This window comes from Sciurus vulgaris (assembly GCF_902686455.1).
Source record: "Sciurus vulgaris genome assembly, chromosome: 5".
Taxonomy (NCBI): Eukaryota; Metazoa; Chordata; class Mammalia; order Rodentia; family Sciuridae; genus Sciurus; species Sciurus vulgaris.
The window spans coordinates 117,559,616-117,585,460 of record NC_136465.1 but is presented as its reverse complement, the minus strand read 5'-3'; the positions used below and the strand labels follow the sequence as shown (position 1 = coordinate 117,585,460).

General features: G+C 35.2%; 1 protein-coding gene and 1 pseudogene across 2 annotated transcripts; both read left to right on the top strand.

Annotated features, from left to right (window-relative positions):
• The first annotated feature begins 631 nt into the window (after positions 1-631).
• On the top strand, positions 632-5,600 carry LOC306661088 (spliceosome-associated protein CWC15 homolog; annotated as a pseudogene). Its single transcript has 3 exons — positions 632-682; positions 763-1,323; positions 5,232-5,600. The product of its transcript is annotated as a spliceosome-associated protein CWC15 homolog (transcript).
• An 18,742-nt stretch (positions 5,601-24,342) lies between these two features.
• Positions 24,343-25,287, top strand: LOC306662401 (olfactory receptor 6C6-like; the record flags this gene model as incomplete). Its single annotated transcript, XM_079142053.1, has 1 exon — positions 24,343-25,287. The coding sequence occupies one exon, from the start codon at positions 24,343-24,345 to the stop codon at positions 25,285-25,287; it is 945 nt and encodes a 314-aa protein (XP_078998179.1).
• Positions 25,288-25,845: the final 558 nt, after the last annotated feature.

The following is a 25,845-nucleotide window of genomic DNA, read 5'->3' as shown; positions in this document are numbered from 1 at the left end:
ACATATGGTACTTGTCTTTTCTGAGTGGTTTGTTTTACTTAATATGGTATCTCTATCAACTTTCCTGTAAATAACATGATTTCATTCCTTCAGGCTGAATTAAACTCCATTGTGTGCATATTCCACATTTTCTTCATTCATTTTACCACTTCTATTCAAAGTAGTCCTTGAAACTCTAGCCAGAACAGTCAGGCAAGAGAAGGAAATTAAGGGACTTGAATAGGAAAAGAAGTCAAATTTTTTCTGCTTGCCAATAGCACAATCCTATATCAGAAGAACCAAAACATTCCACCAGAAGACTTCTAGAATGGATAAATTTAGCAAAGTAGCAGGATACAGCATACACATTGCTTTCCTAAATTCCAATAATAAATTTGCTGAAAAAGAAATTAGGAAAACTGTCTCATTCACAGTAATCTCAAAAAATTTTAAATAATTGAGAATAAAACTAACCACAGAGATGAAAGACCTCTACAATGAAAACCATAGAACCCTTAAGAAGGAAATTGAAAAAGACCTTAGAAGATGGAAAGACCTCCCATGCTCTTGGAAAGACAAAATTGATATTGTCAAAACGGCCATACTAACAAAAGCAATATGCAGATTAAATGAAATCTCCATCAAAATACCAATGATATTCCTCACAGAACTAGCAAAATCAGTTCTAAAATTCATTTGGAAGGTAATAGATTAAGAAAGCCAAAACAGAGCAGAGGATTCTGGGGGCTGAGGGTGGCGATGGTATCTGTGTGATCTCCAGAGAACATAAAAAATGACACAGCAGCCAGGCCCACTTTTGAACCTGCAAGGGGTGGAAGAGGAAAAGAAGTGATTTGAGCCAACTCTCAAAGCAGTATTCAAGCAGAGATCTTCCCTCTCATAAAAAGATAAAATACAGACAGACTACTCAGGATGCCCCTGAAGAGGTTCGTAACCGTGACTTCAGGAGGGAGTTGGAAGAGAGAGAGCTGCTGCAAGAGAATAAAATAGAGATCATCCAACCCAAGAACGCACAACCTCCTCTTCAGTGTCAAAGAAGCCTCCATTAGATCAGATTCCTGCTGCCAACCTCGATGCAGTTGATCCTCTAACAGATGAGGAAGATGAAGATTTTGAAGAGGAGAGTGATGATGATGATACTACAGCTCTTCTTGCAGAACTGGAAAAAAATAAAAAAGAAAGAGCAGAAGAGCAGGCCAGGAAGGAACAAGAACAAAAAGCTGAAGCAGAGAGAATTCGTATGGAGAACATTCTAAGTGGAAACCCTCTTCTTAATCTCACTGGCCTATCCCAGCCTCAGGTCAACTTCAAAGTTAAAAGAAGGTACTATAAATAATGGGTTAGAGTTCTATATACAGAATATGATGATGATGATGATGATGATGATGATGATGATGATGATGATGATGATGATGACTACAGCAAAGTACATTATGGAATGCTTCTAAAACTCCACCTTCCACTGATAACTTTTCTCTCTCTGATTTTCAAGTAATGGAAGAAGGAAAATGAAAGAAAATAAATTTATCGGCAGATAGTTATAATAACCAGCTACGTATCAAATAATGATCTAAACACTAGGGACAGAGTAACAAACTGAGCAGTCTTGGGAACCCTACAAAACTTGTGTATTTGGTGTGTGTGTGTCAGTGGTCCCCAAGACTGCCCTTCACATTCAAATGCTCGCTAGAAGAATTCAGGGAATTTAGCCTATGATTGTATTCATGGCTAACATAGTAAAGATATGAAACTAGGTTACATAGTTGTATTCATGGCTAACTAAGTAAAGATATGCATCTGGATCATAAGGGGGAAAGATTGGCAGAAATTGGAAGAATCCATTGCAGACTTCCTTATCCTTTATCCCTCCCACAAGAGATCACAGAGCAAGGAAAGTATAGCAATATGTGTGCAGTGTCTCTGCCCAGGCATGCCCATGACAGATTCATCAGCGTTGGGCATTGTCCAAGGTTTTTATTGGGATCTAGTCATGTAGGCAGTTTCCTCCTAGCTCATACCAAAATCCAGACTCCCAAAAGAAAAGTAAGTGCTGAGTATAAGCCACATTATGTATACACTGTAGGCACAGTAGTGATGAGAAGATGCCTAAAACACAGGGTTCTGGATGCAGCCAAAGACCAGCTTTGTAAGCAGGCCTAAGGATGGCAGTCTTAGATCTGTAAGTTAACTCTTTTTTCTACTGTGCATGTGTGTGTGTGTGTGTGTGTGTGTGTGTGTGTGTGTGTGTGTTTGTGTGTGTAAGAGTGATAAGGGCTAAAGAGGGAGAGAATATAAATAATAAATATGTATAGTACTTTAAATGATGATATGTAGAAAAGCTAAAAGCTTATAGGAAGTGCCAAGTAGGAAGTGCTATGGGGCACAATTTAAGAACAGACCGATCACCACTGAGAAGTCCAAATTTGAGTCTTTATTAAGCCGGCCAACTGACTGACTTGCACAATGCCCCAAAAAATGACTATTGGGAGAACAGCCCCAACCACAGTGTTGTAGGGGTTCTTATACCAAAAATCACATTAATCATAAATGTCTGTTGCTATGATTTGAAATTACAAACTAACATCATGAGATCATCGACAGAGGGGGAAGTGAGTCAAAATAACCCTAACCTAGGTACAAACTAAAGAGTGGTTACTAACATCCACACAATCGCCATTCATATGGTACATTGTTTAGGAGCAATAGGAATTAAAAGAGAGCAATTTTTCTTTACATAGGAATTATCATTCTGTATTGTTAAACAAGTCACACTAAGTAATTGATGATGGGCACAGAGGCAGGTGTTCCCAGGGGGGAGCTTATTTCCTTCATAACATGGAGTCTCAGAGCAAAATGGAGTCTGTTTAGTCATTTCCCTTAGAGTCTGGCCTATAACATTCTCATGGAGTCAGATCTGTCAGCCCATCACAGGGAGGTTAGTTGTTATTTACATAAGGTGGTCAAGGAACCCTGTGGACCTAACATATGACCCGCCACCTCCACTGCTACTGTCTCCCACCAGGAGTGATGTGATATTCCTCACTACTCTCCTGCGTGCGTGCTCACCCTCCTCTCCAGCCCCACCCCCAGGTTTTTTCCTCAATGTAGCAGCCTAATTTTTATAAACTCTAAGGTCACAACAACTTTTTGTTCTAAATCTTCAGTGGCTTCTTCATTCACAGTGAAAACACAGTCTTTATGATGACCTATAAAACTACAAAAATCTATCGCCTCTATGCAGAGACAATAGCACAGTCACAGTGAAAGGAAGTTTTGCTGACGAAGAATCAGTTTGTCAGAAACCAGAATCCAAAGTGTTTGACCTGAGCGATTGAAAGATTAGAGATGGGGAAGATCGTAGACTCATTTGGGGTAGAGGATCTAGCAGATTTAAGACACAGTAAGTTTGGAGTGTTATAAATATCTGAATAGGTAGCTTGATGTGTTTATGCAGTTAGTCCAAGGTGGAGAAAATAAATTTGAGAATTATCAGCTTATAGAAGCTTTTAAAATTGACACTGGAAAAGATCACCTAGGGAATGAGTATAGCCAGAGAGAAGTCAGAGGACTGAGCCTGATATTATGTTAGAGGTTAGGTAGATAACTAGTTACCAAAAACTAGAACCATGCCCAGCATGCAGTACATGCTTAATAAATAGGATATGAATGAAAAACGATAGATCGAGAAGGAGGAATAGTGAGGCAGGGAAAGAGAACCAAATGAGATTGGTATCTGGAAGCCAAGCAAGCAAAGTGTTTCAGGAGGAGTGATTATCTATGTCAAATATTGATGGCAGGCAAGTAAAATGAGTACTTCAATTTAGAAACATGGATGAGCAGTTTTGGTGTTGGTTTGGAGGAATAAAAAACCTATTGGGAGCAGGTTGAGGACAGAGTGGATGTAGAAAAAAATGATTATATATTTATAAATATATTAAGCTATGTTTATTCTACTCTTTGGATACAAGTAGAAACATAATGTATTCTAGTAATGTTGATCTGCTCAGTAATTCTTTTTTAAAGTACTGAGTATTGAACCCCAGCCTGTTTTCTGTTGTTGCTGAGACCAGTTCTCACTGATTTGCCTAGGGCCTTGCTAACTTGTTGAGTCTGACTTCTTTGAGCTTGTGATCCTCCTTCCTCAGCCTCCTGACCATTGGGATTATATGCATGCACCACCTTGCCCAGTTTTTCTCAGTTTTGCATCTTTTATACACTGCCCAGTGATAACTTTACTAACTTATTTTAAAAAGGTACCCACATTCTTTGCTTATTTTCCACGTTCAGTTTCTCTGGCAAACATACACAAACACATTATAGAGGCTTTTATTTTATATATATTTGTGAATTTACATAGGCTTGTGTTTTGTATGCTAGGTAATATTCTGAAATCATACTCTATTTTCTTTAATGTGTATTTTATATCACCCACCCATGGGTATTTTTTAATGCTTATGCTTTATGAAATCCAACCAGAGTTCTACCCTAATTTCTTCAGTGGATATTTCTCCATGGTTAATGTAGATGTGGGCCAATAAATGAACCTTAATCATTATATTTCAATATTCCTTGACCTTTTATTGCCTTAAGTGAGTACTATGGTGACTGCTAAATATTAACTGATGAAAGAGGAATATATAAAATCCTCAAAACTACTTAACCTAACTATAGTAAGTTGATTAGTCACAATCATTTAGTTCTGTCTGTACTAATTAGGGCACTCTTAGCTGCTGCCTCTGTTTTAGGCCTGAACACACCAAACATTTATATAATTGAAATCGATGGTGACTCACGCCTATAATCCTAGTGGTTCAGCATGCTGAGACTGTAGGATTGTGAGTTCAAAGCCAGCCTTAGCAATGGTGAGGCACTAAGCAACTCAATGAGACCCTGTCTCTAAATAAAAAATACAAAATAGGGCTGAGGATGTAGCTCAGTCGTTGAGTGCCCCTGAGTTCAATCCCTCGAACCTAAAAGGAATAATAGTTTGTTTCTGCTTTGTAACTCAAAGTTTCTTTCACCAGATAAATAGCAAAAATGTTTTATATGTTCTAGATAGAAACTGTTCTTTCTGCTATGATAAATCAAGACATAAATTAAGGATTACTTTGTTCTTTTGTTGTGGCAAATGATGTGCATGTTGAGCATCTTTCTGTGTAATGAATAAGCTTTACAATGCACGTGACACTCTTGTCTCCTAATAAAAACATTACAAAGCATTCCATTTTCAGTTTTTCCTTCAAGTGGGATGATGATGTTGTGTTCAAGAACTGCGCAAAAGGTGTGGATGATCAAAAGAAAGACAAACAATTCGTAAATGATACCCCATGATCCGAATTTCACAAAAAGTTCATGAAAAAATATATTAAGTAGTACAGTTTTATGTGCTTAATTAAAGACTGTAAAATGTTAAGGATCATTTTGATGTTTTTTTTTTTTTTTTCCTTTCCCAACGTCTAAATGGTATATAATAGACTTCTCTAATTTTAAGTTCCAAAGTATCTTTTCCTTTATTGAGACTTTATTTGATAATGGATTGGGAATAGGTTTAACTTGATTTCTATTCTCTGAATGTTTCCAATCATGTTTTTTTTTAATATGGAAAAAAAACCCTGCTTTTAATAAATGATTTTACTCTAAATAATAATTGAAAAAAAAAAAAAAAAAAAGAAGAGAAAGCCAAAACATACTGAGTAACAAGAGCAAGTCTGGGGCATTGCAATCCTCAACCTCAAATTGTACCATAGAACTATCGTAACAAAAACATCATGGTATTGGAACCAAAACAGACATAAATACAAACAGAATAGAATAGAAGACACAGAGAGAGATCCAGATAGAGAGTCATCTGGTGCCAAAAGCCATACGTTTGAGAAAAGTTTGCCTTTTTAACAAATGGTGTTGAGAAAACTGTGTATCCACATGTAGAAGAATGAAACTTGACCCCTACATATCATCCTTCACAAAAGTCAACTAAAAGTGACTATATATTAAAAGTGTTTTTCCTACATTTTCTTCTAAGAGTTGAAATGTTTCTGATCTTATATGTTTGTACCATTTTGAGTTAACTTTTGTACAGGGTGAGAAATAGGAATCTAGTTTCGTCTTCTATATACAGATATCGAATTCTATTTACACCAGTTGTTTAAAAGGCTGTCTTTTCTCCAATGTATCTTTTTAGTACCATGTCCAAAATCAGATGACTGTAACTGCTTTTGGTTTGTCTCCGTGTCTTCCAGTCTATTCCATTGGTCTACTGTAAGGTTCCATATGCAGTCCGATCCACACCAAAGATGGCCCCTGAGCAGCTTCTTCTTCCCATAAGTCTCGGCTTCCCGCCACCTATTTTCCCACCGGCGGCAAGCCGGACCAATCAGAAACCCACACGCCACTTTCCTCCCTTAACCCGGAAGCCCCAAGAGTATATATGTAAGCCTCATCTTGTAATAAAGCGGACTTCTCCGGTGACTTGCCAACCATCTCCAGTCTATTCCATTGGTCTACGTACCTGTTTTTATGCCTATATCATGCCATTTTTGTTACTGTGTCTCTGTAATATAATTTGAAATCAGGTATTAAGATACTTTCAGCATTATTGTTTTAAGCTCAGGATTGCTTTGGCTATTCTCAGTCTTTCGTTCTCTCATATTACTTTTAGAATTGTTTTGCTAAGTACGTGAAGAATAGTATTGGGATTTTGATGAGTATTGCTCTGAATCTGTAGTTCACCTTTGATAATATGATCATTTTTATAATATTAATTATACCTATCCAAGAACCTGGGAGGTCTTTCCATTTTCTAGTGTCTTCTTCAGTTTACTTTTTTAGCATCCTAGAATTATCCTTGTAGAGCTTGATTTGATTGCTTCCTAGGCATTTTTTGAAGCTATTATGAATGAAATAGTTTTCCTGATTTCATTCTCAGCAGATGTATTGTTGGTGTACAAAAAGAAGCTAGAATATCTTTTAGTCTGTGAAACATAAGTGATTTGTAACATCCAGTGTTGGTTAGGATGCAATGAAAAGGTTTCATTCTTGCCCATAGCAGAGAAATGTTGAAGTATCAAAAAGTTATGCCAACATTTCTACAGATGCAAAGGAATGCATAAAAATGTAGTGTAACATCATAACTAATAATATAAAATTGATGACAACATAAGCCCTAATTTCAAGCCAATAATTAAATTATTACATTATAAAAAAGTCCCCTCTGATATTCTACCCAATTGTTACAAAAGAATGAGTTCTGTCTGGATAACTTGATAAGTAATAATGTCCCTTAAACATTATTAACTGAAAAAGAAACCATAAAAGTTACAGAATATACTATGTAGTAAAATCACATTAATATATAAAGAAGAAATTCTAAGAGTGTAAATGTTACTGTGTTTTCAGGAAGATACAGAAAACAAAATGATTCAAACTATGGTTAATTTGAAGATTTTAGTGAAATGGAAGCTTGTTTGGAAATGTAAGGGCCATTCCATAAGTTACTTTATAGTTAGTGTGGTGACACTTGATTCTCATAATTAAGTATGTATTAGCTTTAACATTAAAAATTAAATGCAGGCAAATGGGGCCTGCAGCTCCGGGTGTGAACGTGGTCAGCTGGAAGTCCTGGAGGCGGGGTGCAGTTGGTCAGGCAGGGGTCCTGGAGGTCGGTTTAGACAATCATAAGAAAATGAATTTATCCGACTACCCTAAGGAATTTGGAAACACTCTTTCTCAGCCCTTGGAAAAAGCTCACGGACTCCTCAATGTCTTGGCTTTCTTCCTGGCTCTTTTTTTGGCATCTCCTGGCTGGTGACCCTGAGGAGCATGTCTTCAATCAAACAGATCATCACCCAGTCCTGACAGCACCCTGCCTTCTTCACAGAAGCCTTCTTTTGACAGCCTGTCTGGCTACATCAGTATTTGAGGAAGGCAAGCTCTGTGACGACATTGATCAATTTCAAGGACACATTAAAGATGAAGCCAAGCCTCTGGAGAGCGGTTGCTGCCACCTTGATCTTGGGTCAGCCTTAGACAACTGACCCTCGAACCCCAAGACCTATCTACCAGATTCTGATATCTTTCATACCCACCAAGCAAGTCAGCAGGGGACAAATGTTGATGTGTCTCTTGCCAAATCGGAATTGACTGGCCAGTAGGAAGCCTGCGAGCAGCGGGAAATGTGGGTTAAAGTATGTCAATAATGTTTCAGAAGAACGATTTCTCTCAAGAATTGTAGCTGTTGGAATGTTTTGACATTTACTCGGTAGAGAAATGTAGCATGTTTTGCGAAGCACTTCAAGAGAGCGGCTGCTAACTGCTGGGGTCTATTGATCTTTCTGTTAAATTGCATGGACACACTTGGGAGATCATTGAGATTCAGGCAACAGGACAGAAAGGATAGGCTGTACCCGATGGTCACTAATGGTAATTGGTTTCGATCCTTGCACCTGAAGAAGCCATGATTTACTTGGTTCGCTGATGAAATGTAGACACTAAATACTTTGAAAAGGAAAAAAAAATACCATTAAAAAAAAATTTAAAAGGCAGTACCTCCATCCCTGAATGTCTCAAATATATATAACACATTCAGTAATGTAGAAAATATACCAAATCAAATTGTTTAAAATGCTGACTTTCTTTCTGGTGTTGTCATCCTTTAAATATACCATGTGTCTTCTGGCTTGTTTCTTAACTTGTTCATAATTGAATTTGAGGCAGGCCACTGTGTGTTGCACTTAAACATGTATTCATGATTAAAAAAGAAATTTTAAAGAACTGGACTCATAGGAGTATAAACAGAAACAGATGACCTTTTATTTTTCCAGATATGTCCTATTTTCAAAATCTGATGTATTGTGGAATTTTTAAAACATAACTTAAAAATTCTTCCATTTTAATACATATATCATTAATTCATTATTTTAGTGACTGCATGGTAAACCATAATGCAGCATTCATTTTATGTCATTATTTAGGCTACCTCTATGTATGTTATTTATTTTGTTAGCACTAACAATTCTACCATATAAAGACATATGCACACAAACACACAGATATACCTGTGTGTTTAGGTAGAGAGACAGCTATATGCTTCTCTCTCTTACTTGGTATATATGTATATTATATACACATGTATATGCATAACATCCCTATGTGTATATGCTCCTGTATGAATATATAAACATGTATGAATATATTATATTCAAAACCAGTAATTACACAAATGCCATTCTGTCACCTGTGTGTCTGTTATATGTATGACTGGCAGAATTGCTAAAACGAGCAAAATAAACTTAAAAGTACACTCCCCCCCAAAAAATTAAATGCTAAAGCTTGGAGTACTTGTGATTTTTAAAATTGTTTTTGTACTTGGACAAAATAACTTTATTTTATTTACTTATTTTTTACATGGTGCTGAGAATCAACCCCAGTTCTTTGTGTGTACTAGGCAAGTGTTCTACCAATGATCCACAACCCCAACGCCACTCATCTGGTTTTTAAATATTTTAAAATACTTTCTTTAGTCATTCATTCCACTCTAGGGTGGCAGAGATATATAAATGAATATGATATTGATACCATCCACCATGGACTTGCTCAGTTCTAAATTTAACCAACCCCAAAGGAATTGGTAATACATTATCTCCTGAATGTAGCCTAAGTCCATGTGCATATTAGGAAAATCAGGCACAGCCAAAGGGAAGCCAGGTTGACTGTACCAGCTGACTAGAACTCTTTTGCTTTTATCTCCCTCTATGGCTCCACTCTCCAGAAAGGTTCCTCATGATACCACTACATCTTTGAACTTACCTCCACTGGAATACTTCCTTTCTTCAATCTAGCCAGTCAGGGGTTTATACAGTGCACAGAGAAGGTACAGTTGTGTTATCTTTGTGTGGTACTCAATCTCTATCTCATCCAGAGAGATTTGAAATGTTTCACCTTACAGTATCTTAAAGCAGTGATCTGTGGAAATTTACAGAAAGAACATTCAATTTTCAGGAGGAGGTTTTGGAGTTCAGGTCAGAGCCATGTTCCTGTCTGTGTGGAAACATGAATGATATAAAAGAGAACGTTTTGTTTTTTACTTCTAATTGAGGCTGTGACTAATCTTCCATGATATTCAGCCTGTACTTTCTCTATCTAAGAGGCTTTTGTGTAACAGAGGAAAGGTTGAGCTAAATGATCAAGAAAAAAAAAAAAAAACAGAAAGAGAAAAAAGAAAGAAAAGAAACATCCTGAAGTATGTTACAAATGCATTAAATTTTAAGAAAATCAGCAAAAATTTGGATTATGTTTCTAATTGGCATCATCAGACATGTCAGAAATATATTCCATATCTTTCAATAAATTTATTTTTTCTGTCATACAAAAGTTTAATTTATTGGAATAAATAACAAGAATGTTTAGATTATCACTTTTCACTTCAACATGAATATTATTCTTAATTTTACATTTTAATGTTTAAACCGTTATGCAAACTACAGTAATAATTTCTACCTCTGAGTTGCTCGAATTGCTGATATATTTGTGACAAATATATGCAAATTCCCAAGGGAATAAAATACCAATTATCAGAAAAATGAATTCAAAATAAGAAAAAAAAGGCAGAATACTTAATACTTATCATCTACTGAGTTGTCCCATTAATGAGATAATGAGAAATTATTACAACAAATATATGAGAACTTCTATCACAGACATGCTGCCGATGGCTAGGGAGACAGAGAACAGGACAGACAGAAGTCATATAGATTTTCTTGTAGAGTATGTGATTTGTATAAAGTATAATTAACTTAATAACAAAAGTAGTATCATAAGGACCAGATCATGGTACCTGGGTTTTGAGGTTAAAGAGATCCAATTTCTTAGCAAACTTGCAAACTTTATTTGACCTTTCATAGTAACAGTTTCCTATGCACAAAATGAAAAGATTTGTAGTTTTGTCTCATAGGATACTGTAACAATTAAATGAAAGATAATGCACAAAGTGCTTGGCAGAGTAGTTAAGGTAAATAAATGCTTAGTATATAAGTGTTATATATTGCAGAAATTTAACATTTTCCAACTAATAGATACTGAATATCTTTAAATATTTCATTTTTCTTGTCCACAAATTGACTATTTTGTATTCATTTTCTCTTGAGCTTATTGTCTTATTTATTAGTAGATATATTTATGTATAATACTGTATCTTATGTATTGCAACATGTTTTCAGAGCCTATAGTTAAGTTTTAACTTGTTACAGTGTAGTTCAACTGAAAAAATTGGGCAGGTCTATCATGGATTCTTAGTGGACTATTTTTCTAAAGACCTCCTTCTCTACAAACTCAAAATTAAAAAAAAAAATCAAATTCATGTAAATCTAATACTTCTATGCATATGATTTTGATCTCTGTATCTGTGTCTTTAGTCCATGCAAGATTTTTTTTTTTTTTCTGTACTGGGGATGGAGTCCAGCTTCTTACACATGTTAGGCAGTGATCTGCTACTGAGCTTCCCCGCTAGTCCCAGAATTTATCTCTGAGATATAGACCTATTTTTTTTTTTGTTTTCCTTTCAGTGGAGATCCAACTTCTCTAACAACTCCAAGGAACCCATAAACATATGAGAGCCTAGACAGTGAGTTATCAAAAGCACCAACGTCACTTTTATCTTCTGTTAGCAACACTTTACCCCCAAATGCTAAGAAGACCCATGTGCAATCTTACAGGTGGGAATGGAATTGAATCTGTTGAACTATAAAATTGATCTGAGATGCTTAAACTTCTTACTTTTCTGGGAAAGAATATTCTTTTTTGCAAAGGCCTATTGTCCTCCTACCATTTCAGACTCTGCATATCATCTATCCACTCTCCTCACTTTTTGCATTCCAGGATATCTGCTTTCTGTTTTTTTTTTTTTTTTAAATTAATAATCACATACTTTCTGTTTTCCCTCTGAACAGTTACACATGTCCTTCCTGCTTCTCTCTTTCTCTCTCTCTCCCTTTTTCTTAGTTATTGTGTCCAGGGACGAGAGTGTACATCCAGCAGGGCTGCTGGCCAGCCCTCTCACCCAATCCATCTGTAGACAAATTTGGATGCATTGCACCCTCCATTCCACAAGCCTCTGTCCATTTCTGACAGGGAGAGATTTGAAGGAGACACAGGAGTGTCACTGCTTTCTGGCTGACCCCGATCATTCCCAGTTCCCCTACCCCATCAGCCATGCTCCTTATCCCAGAGACCAGAGCACCTGATTCAAATGAAAATGTCCTTCATTCTTCTCTACTGTGCAGACAGATCAACCAGATGCCATGGCTGTTGTGAGTTTCTACCTAGACTGTGTTACAGTACCACTCTTATGTTCAGACTGATTAATGACATAGGCAGCCACCAACCCAGTGGAAAAGTGAAGACTTTGGTTATTTGTTATTAGGTATTCCAAGAACAAGTATTTTAAGATAAAGATATCAAAGAAAAATATAGAAGGTAAAAAAACAAAACAAAACAAAACAAAAAAACCAAACGTTAAGGATGGTGAATCCTAGTCTGCTGCTCAGAAAATCCTAACAAAGAGGCTAGTTAAGCTGTGGCTAGGTCCCCACGTTGACTACATCTGTTAGGGAATACTAGGACTTTCTTCTGTACCTGTCTAGTCTTCTATTTCTGAATTTATTTACTGCTCAGATTGGAAATTTGTTAGATAGTGAGATCTGTTTTTCTTCAACTCAGGAGACTATCCTTCAGCTGGTTGGAGGGGAGCTTCTCTTCACCTTCCAACCCCCACCGGCAACAAGCCAGAGCATGCCTAATGCTGATGCAGTCAAATGTTTTAATTCTTTCTTTTCTAGGAACTGATGCTTTTCACTTTTCACCTGGTTGCTAACTTGCTGAGTTTCCTACCAAGATCTTCGCAGTCTTCAGATCTCAGTTTGCTACAACAGAACTGCTCTCATAGTTTACTCTTGGGTAGCTGCTCTGGTAGTGTGGCTGCCTCTGATCCACCATTTTTCTTCTTCCTTCTTATGGCATTTCTAGTAAGGCAGGTCCAGTGATGATGAACTCCCTCAGCTTTTATTTTTCTTAGAAGATATTTATTTCCTTTTCAGTTCTGAAGGACTGCTTTACTGGGTGTAATGTTATTAAGAGATAGTTTTATTTTGTTTTTAGCACTTTGAATATATCATTCCACTTCCTTATGACCTGCAGATTGTACTGAAAAAATCCACTGATTGATGATTGGGCTCACTCAAAGGTGACAGGTTGCTTTTCTTTTGCTGCTTACAAAATTCTCATTGAATTGTGACAGTTTTACATACTGCTTTACAGAGTAATCATCTTGATATTATCTTCCCTGGGTACTTTGAACTTTATGAGGCTGAATGTGTATGATTCTCCTAAGAGTTGGAAGATTTCCTGCCATTCTTTCTTTGTCTCTCCTTCTTTGACCTCTATGACATATTTTTCCTTTTAATATGATTATTACTAGGATTGTAGTCAAATATGGTGAGAGCTAAGTTATATGACTGCTTCTAAGTCTTCAGTGGGGTCTACAGTTGGTGGGTCAAATCAGGAATTTGGGCAGCTACAGATCCTGTCTGGTCCCTGTGTGGATGTGAATGCCTCTAAGACCTGGTCAGTGGAATTGGCATTGTAACAAAGATCTATTTCAGAGCACCTTGGTCAAACCCACAGGGAAAGAGACTGTTTTCAGGTCTGTTGGGAGCACCAAGCTCTGTGAGTCTCTTGCCCAAGTTCAGTTTTATCTTCTTAAAAATGACTCTCCTCTATCTTGGGCTTCAGGAGTGTTTTGCAAGCTCCTATCTAGCTCTGAAAGACCCTATGTAAACTATTTTCTTAGTGGATCGCTTCCAAATTATTGTTGCTGTGAGAATTATGAGCATGGAATCTCTTTGTTTACCATTTTGATGACATCCTTGCTCTTGTTAGTTTTTTCTTATCCTGTTTTTGAGGAAGCTATAATTTTTTGGTTATAGTTCAATATACCTGCACGTAGTATACCTAACCACTCTATGTGGGATCCCAGTGTTGTTTCATTACCCCATTTCATGAGTCTGAGTAAAATCCAATCACTAAATTAATACTTATTCCATTTTTATTTCCTGTGCTGACCTATTCCAGGACTCATTCACTTTTCTGTCTTTCTGGACACTGCATACTTCTTTCCTTGGGCTTATCCCTTCATCTTATCTGTTTCTTTATTAGTTCTATCCAAATGTTATATTTTAATAATAGGAATTTTTTTTCCTTAACAATCTGGGTTCTATACTTTATGAAAAGAAAGACTGGTTTTCTTCCTTTGTATCTGTTCTTTACTACATTTTTTGTATGTCCTAATTACTTGCACATGATAGCAAAATGCGTTTTGATTCATTGTAAACAAATGGAACAAAAATTTTCATTTCTCTGATTGTACATGATGCAGAGTCACACCATTCGTGCAATCATACACATACCTAGGGTAATAATGTCCATCTTATTCCATCATCTTTCTGACACCCATGCCCCCTCCCCTCTCAATCCTCTCCTCTGCTCTATCCAGAGTTCCTCCATTTTTCTTACCCCCATTATGGATCAGTATCCACTTATCAGAGAAAACATTTGTCTTTAATTGAATTTTTGGGTTTGGCTTACTTTGCTTGGCATGATATTCTCCAACTCTTATCAATTTACCTGAAAATGCCTCAATTTCATTCTTCTTGAAGGCTGAGTAATATTCCATTGTGTATATATAACACTTTCTTTGTGCATTCATCTATTGAAGGGCATTTGGGTTGGTTTCACAGTTTTACTATTGTGAACTGGGCTGCTATAAACATTGATGTTACTGCATTACTATAGTATGCTGATTTTAAGTACCTGAGGAGTGGGATAACTGAGTCAAATGATGATTCCATTTCAAGTTTTCTAAAGAATCTCCCTACGGCTTGCTAGAGTTTTTGCACCAATTTACAGTCCCACCATCAGTGAATAAGCGTACCTTTTCCCCAACATCCTCACCAACACTTGTTGTTGCTTGTATTCTTGATAATTGCCATTCTGACTGGTCTAAGATGGAATCTTAGAGTAGTTTTGATTTGCATTTGTCTAATTGCTAGAGATGTTGAATATTTTTCATATATCTGTTGATTGAATATATATATATTCTTTTATGAAGTGTCTACTCATTTCTTTAGCCCATTATTGATTGGGTTTTTTTTTTTTTTTTTTTTTGGTGTTAAGATTTTTGGTTCTTTATATATCCTGAAGATTAATGCTCTATCTGAGGTTCAGGTGGTAAAGATTTTCTCCCATTGTGTAGGTTCTCTCTTCATGAGATTTTTTTTCTTGGCTGAGAAGAAGCTTTTTAGTTTGAATCCATCCTATTTATTGATTCTTGATTTTATTTCTTGCACTTTAAGAGTCTTGTTAAGGAAGTCAGATCCTAAGCAAATGCGATGAAGATTTGGGACTGCTTTTTCTTCTATGGGGTAAAGAGTCTCTGGTCTAATTCCACTTTGAGTTGAATTCTGTGCAGGGTGAGAGATAGGAGTTTAATTTCATTTTGCTGCATATGGATTTGCAGTTTTCCAAGCACCATTTGCAGAAGAGATTATCTTTTCTCCATTGTATCATTTGGAAACTTTGTCTAGTATGAGATAACTGCATTTTTTCTGTATCTTTCTCTTCTGTACCATTGGTCTATGTGTCTGTATTGGTGCCAATACCATGTCATTTTGTTATGATGGCTCTGTAGTATAGTTTAGATTTTGGTATTGTAATGTCTCCTGCTTCATTTTTCTGCTTACGGATTGCTTTGTTTATTCTAGGACTCTTACATTTCCAACTACATTTCATGATTGCTTTTTCTAGTTCTATGAAGAATGTCATTGGGATTTCAATTGGAATTGCATTAAATCTGTATAATGTTTTCAGTAATATGACTATTTTGAAATACTAATTCTGCAAGAGCATGGGCAGTCTTTCTATCTTCTAATTTTTTTAATTTTCTTTTTTAGTATTCTGTAGTTTTCATTGTAGAGTTCTTTCAACTATTTTGTTAAGTTGATTCCCAAATTTTTTTGAGGCTATTGTGAATGGGATAGTTTTCCTAATTTATCTTGCAGAAAATTCATTGCTGATGTATAGAAATGTATTAGATTTATGGGTGTTGATTTTACGTCCTGCTACTTTGCTGAATTCATTTATTAGTTCTAGAGGTTTTCTGGTGGAATTACTTGGATTCTCAAAATATACAATCATGTCATTGGAAAATAGTAATAGTTTGATTTTTTCTTTTCCTGTTCATATCCCTTTAATTTATTTCATCTGTCCAATTGCTCTGGTTGGAGATTCAAGGACTATGTTGAATAGAAGTGGTGAGAGAGGGCATCCCTACGTATTCCAGTTCTTATAGGGAATGATTTCAATTTTCTCCATTTAGAATGATGTAGGCCATGGGCTTAGCGTAGATGGCCTTTACAATGTTGAGGTAGGTTCTTATTATACCTAGATTTTCTAGTGTTTTGAACATGAATGTGTGCTCTATTTTGTCAAATGCTTTTTCTGAATCTATTGAGATGATCATATGATTCTTATTTTCAAATCTATTGATGTGAGGAATTACATTTATTGATTCCTACTTGTTAAAACAACCTTAAATCCCTGGAATGAACCCCACTTGATTATGGTGGACTATCTTTTTAACATGTTTTCATATGCAATTTGCCAGAATTTTATTGAAAAGTTTTATATCTATATTCATCAGGGATATTGGTGTGAAATTTTCTTTCCTTGGTTTGTCTTTGTCTGGTTTTGGTATGAGGGTGATAGTAACTTCATAAAATGAGTTGGGAAGTTTTACCTAATTTTCTATGTACTGGAATAATTTGAGGAGTATTGGTGTTAATTCTTCATTGCAGGTCTTGAAGAATTTGGCTGAGAATCTGTCTGGTCCTGGGCTTTTCTTTATTGGTAGACCTTGGATGGCATCTTCTATTTCCTTGCTTGATATTGAACTGTTTTAATTGTGTATGTCCTCCTAATTCACCTGCCATCCCCTAGAGATCTAGCCTCAGAGCCCCACTACTGTCAGCACCGCTGCCAACTAGAAATCCTTTCTAGAGTGTCTGCAGGTTTGATCGCATATGACTGCCTCCATCTTGGGACACCATCCAGGGTCTGGAGGGGCCATAGTTCCTGCCAGTTTGCCACCAATGCCATCTTGGGGTCGGTTGCCTATGTCTGGAGACACTGGAGAACGGTTGGATGTCCAGTCTCAGAGTGACTGCTAGTTTGGCTGCACCCAAGGTCTTCCTGTTGGGAGTGCTAATGGATGCCATCTTGCTAATTCTTCACAGGGTTGCTCCTCTGTGAATGCATGCCTACAAGTTGGAATTCCATTGAGATCATGGGACTTCAGGGGGATCAACCTGGGTATCTGAAGCCCAGATCTGTCAGATAGTGACTGGGTCTGTGTGGTTCTGTCTGGGCCTGGTAGTTTCCATGAAAAGTTGGAGACTGGGGGCATTTTTCAGGGGAAAGCACAAGTTTGAGGGGTTGGAGAGAGCTGGACTGCTCACAGCTCTGAAAGTCCTGAAGTGCACGGGACCAATGGGGTTGGCTACATCAGATCCAAAGGTTGTTAGGGGGTGACAACATTTTGCTATTAGCTTGCCCAGCCAGTCAGTCTTGAACCCACCAGATAGGAGTTGTCAAACTCCTGACAACCCCACCTATCAACAGAGAAGGGAAGCTGAGAAACTTTCAAATGCCAACAGAAACAATGGTTCAATTTTCCATCAAGATAGAACACCTATTCCTAATGTCTCTACTCATACAGGATTTTATTGAGAACCATGATTTATCACTAGCATTTTACAGTTTTGTTGTGTATTCTTATATTTTTATTTCCTTTTTTTTTGCATATATTTTTCCTGTCACTAATCTATGCCTGAATTCTTTCTCTCTTTTTTCCTAACAGTCAAGCTCTGTCAATTCCTCTTTCACTCTTTCTATAAATTATTACTTCTATCTTTTCTCCTCTTCCCTCAGAAATTTCACAATTTATACCACATTTATTCTCTTTATCCACAATTAGAAATTGTAAACCCTTTCAACATGTTTACTGTTTATATTTTAGACAATAATTTACCACATCATTTCTGTTTATTGTGACAAAACTGTAGAATCTTAATAGGAGATATTACTTTTAAAGCTGTATATTTATTACATTGTGTGCTAATTATATTGGTCTCCCCCTTAAACATGAGGTACTGGAAATCTTTAGGTACACTATAAGTCTACAGGTTAGAAATGATACTGCCTAAGATCTATATTTCTAGATGGGAAAACATGCAAACAACATGGAAAAACAAGGAAATAAAGCACCCCAAACAATCAAGATGCTCCAAAAATAGACTCTGTTGACGACACCATAGAAAAAACATTAGAGATGGAGTTTAGAATGTACATTGTTAAACTGATCTGCAAAGTAAAGAATGGTAAGTAAAATCAGAGAAAAGTTATAGGAAGTGAAAGATCACTTCCATAAAGAGGCAGAGATTCTGAAAAAAAGGAGAAATCCTCAAAATGAAGGAATAAAAGCTAAATTAAAAATTCAATAGAAAGCATCACAAACAGACTAGACCACTTGAAAGACAGAACCTCAGGTAATAAATACAAATATATATGATCTTGAAAATAAAGTTTACCATGCAGAGAAGATAGTAAGAAACCATGAACAGGACTTCCAAGAATGTGGATAACATGAAAATATCAATTTTAAGAGTTATCAGGATAGAATAACAAGTGGAGATACAAAGCAAAGTAATGCACAATCTTTTCAATAACATAATATCAGAAAATTTCCCAAACCTATAGAATAAAATTGGAAATCAGATACAAGAGGCTTACAGGATCCCAAATGTTCAAAATTACAGCATAGCCACATTTTAATGACAATATCTATTTTACAGAATAAGGTATGAATATTAAAGGCCATGAGAGAAAAAAATCAAATTCTGTATGGGGGAAACCAATTTGGATCTTACCTGATTTCAACCAAAAACTCAAAGTTAGGAGGTCCTAAGTTAATATATTTCAAGCTCTGAAAGAAAATGGAAGCCAACCTATATACAGCAAAATTAAGCTTTAGATTTGAGGATAAAATTAAAAACCTTCCATTATAAAAAAAGTTAAAAGAATTCAAACTAGAAAACCTTCACTACAGAACATGCACAGCAAAATATTATGTGAGGATAAAGTGAAAAAAAAAAAAAAGTAAAAGCCAGTAAAGGGAAGAACTATACCCTACTAAAGGAATAGTCAATCAAAGGAGAAAATAAAGGAAGTTAAAAAAGCAGAAATAAACCAAAATGACAGGAAATACAAATCACAGCTCAATAATAAACTTGAACATTAAAGGCCTAGTCTAAACAATAAAAGACATAGACTAAATTTGGTTAAAAAACAAGACCGAACAATATGCTGTCTCCAAGAGACAGTTTCTCTCATAGGCAGACATTCACAGTCTGAAGGTGAAAGGATGGGAAAAAACATATTATTCACATGGATCAAATAAATTAGCAGTGGTTTCCATCCTCATATCAGATAAAGTGCACTTTAAGCCAAAGTTAATCAGAAGGGACAAAGAAGTACATTTCATTATACATCATCAGGATATAATAATCATAAATATTATTGCCCCAAACAATGAAGCATCTATGCACATCAAAACAACCCTTCTCAATTTCAAGAATCAAATAGGCCCCAACACATCAATACTGGGTGACTTGAACAAACCTCTCTCATCACTGAATAGATCATCCAAACAAAAACTAAACAAAGAAACTACAAAATTCAATAATACAATCAATAATTTAGACTTAACAGACATATATGGAATATTTCATTCATCAATGAGTGAATACACTTTCTTCTTGGCAGCACATGGCTCCTTTTATAAAATAGACCATGTCTTAGATCACAAAACAGCTCTTAGTAAATACAAAAAAAAAATGGAGATACTACCTTGCATTCTATCAGATCATAATGGAATAAAATTAGAAATCAATGATAAAATAAAAATAGAAGCTACTCTAACACTAAAGAGACTTAATAGTACACTATCCAATAGACAAATAGATAGAAGAAGAAATCAAGGATGAAATAATAAAATACTTAGAGGTACATGAGAATACCAATACAACATATCTAAATTTCTGGGACATTATGAAGGCTAAGAGAAAAGTTTACTACATTGAGGTCATTCATCAAAAGAATAAAAAGTAAGTGAATAATGACCTAACATCTCAAAGCCCTAGAAAAAGAGGAACAAATCAATACCAAAAGCAGTAGAAGACTGGAAATAATTAAAATTAGGTCTGATATCAATGAAATTGAAACAAAAGAAACAATTCAAAAAATTGACAAAACAAAAATTTGATTCTTCGAAAAATAAATAAAATTGATAAAATTGTAGCCCACTAATAAAGAAGAAAGAGAGAGAAAACTCAAATCACTAAAATATGTGATGAAAAAGGAAATACCACAATGGACATTACTAAAATATGGATGATAATTATGTATTTGAAAATTTATACTCTGATAAAATAGAAAATCTCGAAGACAATAACTAATTTCTACAGACATATGAACTACCCAAACTAATATTGCATTCTTAAACTTGCTTGTGTCCATTCAGTAAGATATTAAATGAAACATTAGATTCTCCAAAATTTAATTTTCTTGATGAAAAAAAATTAAAGCTAAAACTGTTCAAATGACTCATTAATAATTTACTGCCTGAGAAGACATAATTTCAATATTTATTAGTTAAATCTCCCCTGACATTGGTATCATCTGAGTATGAGGTGTCCCTCCAAATCCCTGTGTCAATATTGGAAGTTTCAGAGGTGAAATGATTGGATTGTCAGAGCTGTAACCTAGTCAGTCCATCCTATCTAAATGGACTAGCTGGCAATGGTAGGCAGTTGGGGCATGGCTAGAAGAGATGAGTGCAGGCCCTGGGAGGATGCATCTTCCCTATGCACCTGCCTCCTGCTTCCTAACCCTGCTGTGATCTGAGCAGCTCTCCTCCCCTGGGCCCTTCTGCTATCATGTGCTGCCTTGCTTTGGGCCCAGAGCAACAGAGTTGTCCATCTATAATCTGTGGCCTCTGAAACCATGAGCCCTAAATAATTTCCTCCTCTAATTTGTTCTTATCGAGTATTTTGGTCACAGCAATGAAATGTTAGCTAAAATAGACATGCAGCCTTATCTCTTATAGCGAGATATCAAAAATGAATTAATCTTCTGACACTGATCATCATGTTATGCAATCTATTCTAAATACAGTTTCTCAAGAAAAATATCTTATGAGTGGGTTAAAAATGCAAAAGATAAATATGAAAAGGAAATTCAGAAAGAAATTGATTTAAAATAATAATAATAAAAGGCATACACAAGGAAGGCATTTATTCAAGGAGTTGAGAGCCATGTGCACTGAAAACTATAAAACACTGATGAAAGAAATTTAGGAATACATATGTAAATGGAAGACATCCCATGTTCATAGATTAGCTAACTTACTATTGTTAAAGTGTTCATACTGCCCCAAAACAATTTACAGAGTCAATATAACCCTATCAAATTTACAATTACATTTTTATTGATAAAGCTACATTTTTAATGCCACTGTGTCTATTAAGTAGTTGAAATGTTGTTAGTTTGACTTAGACACTGAATTTTTAACTTGAATTAAAAATATATATCCTTCCACATATGGCTAGTAGCTATTTTATTAGGTATATTGTCCTAAATTGTCTTCCAAACAGCTGGTTTAAAAAAGAAATATTAAATGAAATGAATATGTTGGAAAGTTAATTGAGGTTGAATTTAGTGACAAGGTTCATCTTTTGTGGGTATACAGTTGAATGACCTTTGACAAACCTATGTAACTATGCAACCACCACCAAAATCAAAATGTAAAACATTTAGGTCACCCAAAAATTGTTCTCTCATGATATTTCTCTAGTCAATCCCTGCCTTCAACCTAAGTAATCACTCATTGATTATATTTCTGTCTCAATAGTTCAGTCTCTTCCAGAGTTAATAAATGAAATTATGCAGCATTTTCATATGATTATGAAACCAATTTATGTGTGCTTTTTCACTAACTATACAGTTTTAAGATCTATTCATGTTTTGTACATGTGGGTAGTTCATCCAACTGTATGTGTAAATCAGTTTGGAATTTTCCATTGTTACTCCAGACAGTGAATTGTTTATGTTCCTATTAAATATTTCATTGATATTTCCTTATCATTTATGATACTCCTCAGGGGTACTTTCTCTTCAATTTTGACTTAAACTACAGGGGGCCTTTTATTGCCAATAATTACTACTTTTGAAACCCTGGTCCCAAGAGAAGAGTTTGTTTTTGTTTTATTTCATTAGATTCCCTAGAGTTGGCAGTAAGTAGAAAATGAAGTGCCTGCAGCATTAATGAGTATACAGTTGGCCTTGTGGTATCTCTTTCTTGGAAGAGTAATTTTATATTTCATTTCCCATTTTTTATTTCATTTTAAAGAGCATGCATCTAATTGAGATTTTGAATAATAGCAGTCTCAATTATAAGAACAAATTTTCAGAAGTTCAGAATGTCTGGAATGGAAGCTAAGTGCTTATTAAAAATTTTGACATCCAAGTTCCAAGTTTCCAGATGTATATGAATTTGAGAAAAGGTGGAAAGTCTTTACTTTGCCTCTCTCCACAAAAAAAAAAAAATGGTAATAAATCTCCTTATAGGATGATAAAACAAGTGAAATTGTCACAAAGCCAATGAATTATAGCTCAAAATAAATTACAGCTCAAAAAGGTAAGCCCACTATAATGTTACCTTAATTTCAAAATCAGAAACCAACGCAAATGAATAAGGAGTAGCTCCCAATTCCATATACTAACAAGTAATATAATCTTTTTTATTCACATATGTTGATTCTGTTTTATTTTCTTTATCTGACCCTTTTAATGAATTATTGGCATGGTGGAAGTGATATAGAAAAAAAAATGCTGAGCAATTCTTCCCTTGAATTTGAGATAGCATGCTTCTAGAAAAGGCTGTTAGACCCACATGTTTCATAAATTGTTGGACTAAGTCCTAGGAAAGCTTGAAAATCAGAACAAAGCAAAACGGGAGTTTAAGTCCCAACCATGACAGAAATATGCAATTCTACAAAGTCTGTGACCACGTAGTAGCCTTGAAGACTGTGGTGTTCAGTGTTTTATTAAAAAACATTAAAACTACTCACTAGTATCTATTTTTGAAAATCATATTATACATGAAAAATTCTAGTGTGTTTTTCTATATTAGATCATAAAAGAAAAGCAATATTAATACGTGGGAAAGGAATCAATATGAATAAGACAAAGGTAAAGGAATAAAGATTACACAGGAGTTAAGTAACCCATTTCTTTAAAAAGTCCACAAATAATGCCTATAATGATGCAGATGGACATGTTTAATCGAACAGTGTTATAGTATAATATGGGATGAATTAGAATTCCTGTATGTACAAAAGTTAGGAAGTAATATTCTCTCCTGGATATTCAATAGTTTAGTAAATAATATGGTGGAATAAAAGAAAGTGCCCAAATGGCATAAATAAGTAGAAGAATGCATTTAAAAAGATAATCTAAAAAGAAGACAGAATATTGTTTATTAAAATATGTAGTATATCTGATGTATCATTCTTTGTTTTGTTTGTCCTATGTGCTGGTAAATGAATATTCACTTGATTAAAACAATATAAGAAAATTGATAATAGTATAGCATACTGTTAGTGCAGAGAATATTCTAAGTTATTAAACATAGAATTTTCAACTATTAGAAATCTAAAGTAACTTAGTCACCAGGCAACACAGTAATTATAATATAATCCTGATTTTGAAACATCATTGATAGTCATTCTTAAAAAAAACATTTTGGAACTATTTGTACAGGTATGATAAATGCAATAGAGAAATGAATTTTAATTAATTTATATAATTAAATTATGTGTAGTTAGGAGGTTATTTGGAAATAGTAAGTTCATAGTAACAAAAACATATAGTATTCAAATCCTGGAGAAAATATGTTTGGATGTTAAAGAAAACTGACTAGAAGGAATTTTGAATTAACCTATAGCATTTAAATTTCTCATCTGATATTTGTGGCTAAAAAAACATTTCAAATGAATACATTTGAGAAAATATATCCTTTTCTGTTTTGTTCAAGTGTGTGTTGTGTGGGTATTCTAATGCACATATACTTAATTTTTTTCTTCTATTTCTATACAGATTTGATAAGTGTCCAAGAAAGAAATGAAGAATCAATCAATGGAAATAGAGTTCATTCTCTTAGGTTTGACAGATGATCCACAATTGCAAATTGTGATTTTTCTGATTCTATTTCTCAACTACTCCTTGAGCCTAATGGGGAACTTATTCATTATCCTTCTCACTCTTCTGGATGCCCGCCTCAAGACTCCCATGTATTTCTTTCTCCGTAATTTCTCCTTTTTGGAAGTCATATTCACCACTGTGTGTATTCCCAGATTCTTGATAACCATTGTGAATGGAGACAAAACCATTTCTTACAATAACTGTGTAGCTCAATTATTTTTTTTCCTTTTACTGGGAGTTACAGAGTTTTACCTCCTGGCTGCCATGTCCTATGACCGCTATGTGGCCATCTGCAAACCTCTACATTACCCCATCATTATGAACGGCAGAGTGTGCTACCAACTGGTGCTCAGCTCCTGGGCAACTGGATTCCTAATTATCTTTCCCCCTTTGGTCCTGGGGCTCAAGCTGGATTTCTGTGCTTCCAGAATCATTGATCACTTTATGTGTGAAACGTCTCCTATCCTACAGATCTCTTGCACAGATACACATGTCCTTGAAATGATGTCATTAGTCTTAGCTGTGCTGACACTTGCGATCACACTGCTATTAGTGATTCTCTCTTACGCTTGCATTGTTAGGACCATTCTGAAATTCCCTTCTGCACAGCAAAGGACCAAAGCTTTCTCCACCTGTACTTCCCACATGATTGTTGTCTCCATGACATATGGTAGCTGCATCTTTATGTATATAAAACCATCTGCAAAAGAAAGAGTGACTGTATCCAAAGGTGTAGCTTTGCTGTACACATCAGTTGCCCCTTTACTAAATCCCTTCATTTATACTTTAAGGAACCAGCAGGTGAAAGAAGTCTTATGGGATGTATTACAAAAGATGTTGTGTTTTTCAAAAAGCAAAATTTAAGAACATGATATGAAATACAAACTTACCTTAAAAACTGAAAACCAGTTACATACATTTGTTATGATCTTTTTTTCCTACTTCATCAATTACCTCCTGAAGGAGATTCTCTAGAAAAATCTTCTCACTCTATTGAACACTTAATTTTATCATTTCTCAAGAAGCATTTTACTCTACTATGGTAACTTTCTTCAATTTTTAAATCCAAATTGTAATTAACATCTCCTTATAAAATATGAGATTCCCCAAAATGGGACTTTGAACTTTGCATAAGTGTAACTTGATGGATAAAATTCATTTATTAATTCAACATGTTTTTCTTGTGTAGCTGTCTTGTTCCAGACACTGGGTGGAACCAAAAGGACACATACACATAAACCAAATATTGCTGCCAAGTCTATAATTAGTGTTACAATAAAGGTCTACAAAAATGTTATGGTTTTGATAATATGACTTCTGTGAAATTTAAAAGATGAGGAATAACTTCAAGGAGAAAGTAATTATTCTTCTGAAACTAAAAATATGGGTAAGGAAAGAAACTTGAGGTAAAAGTATGTACAA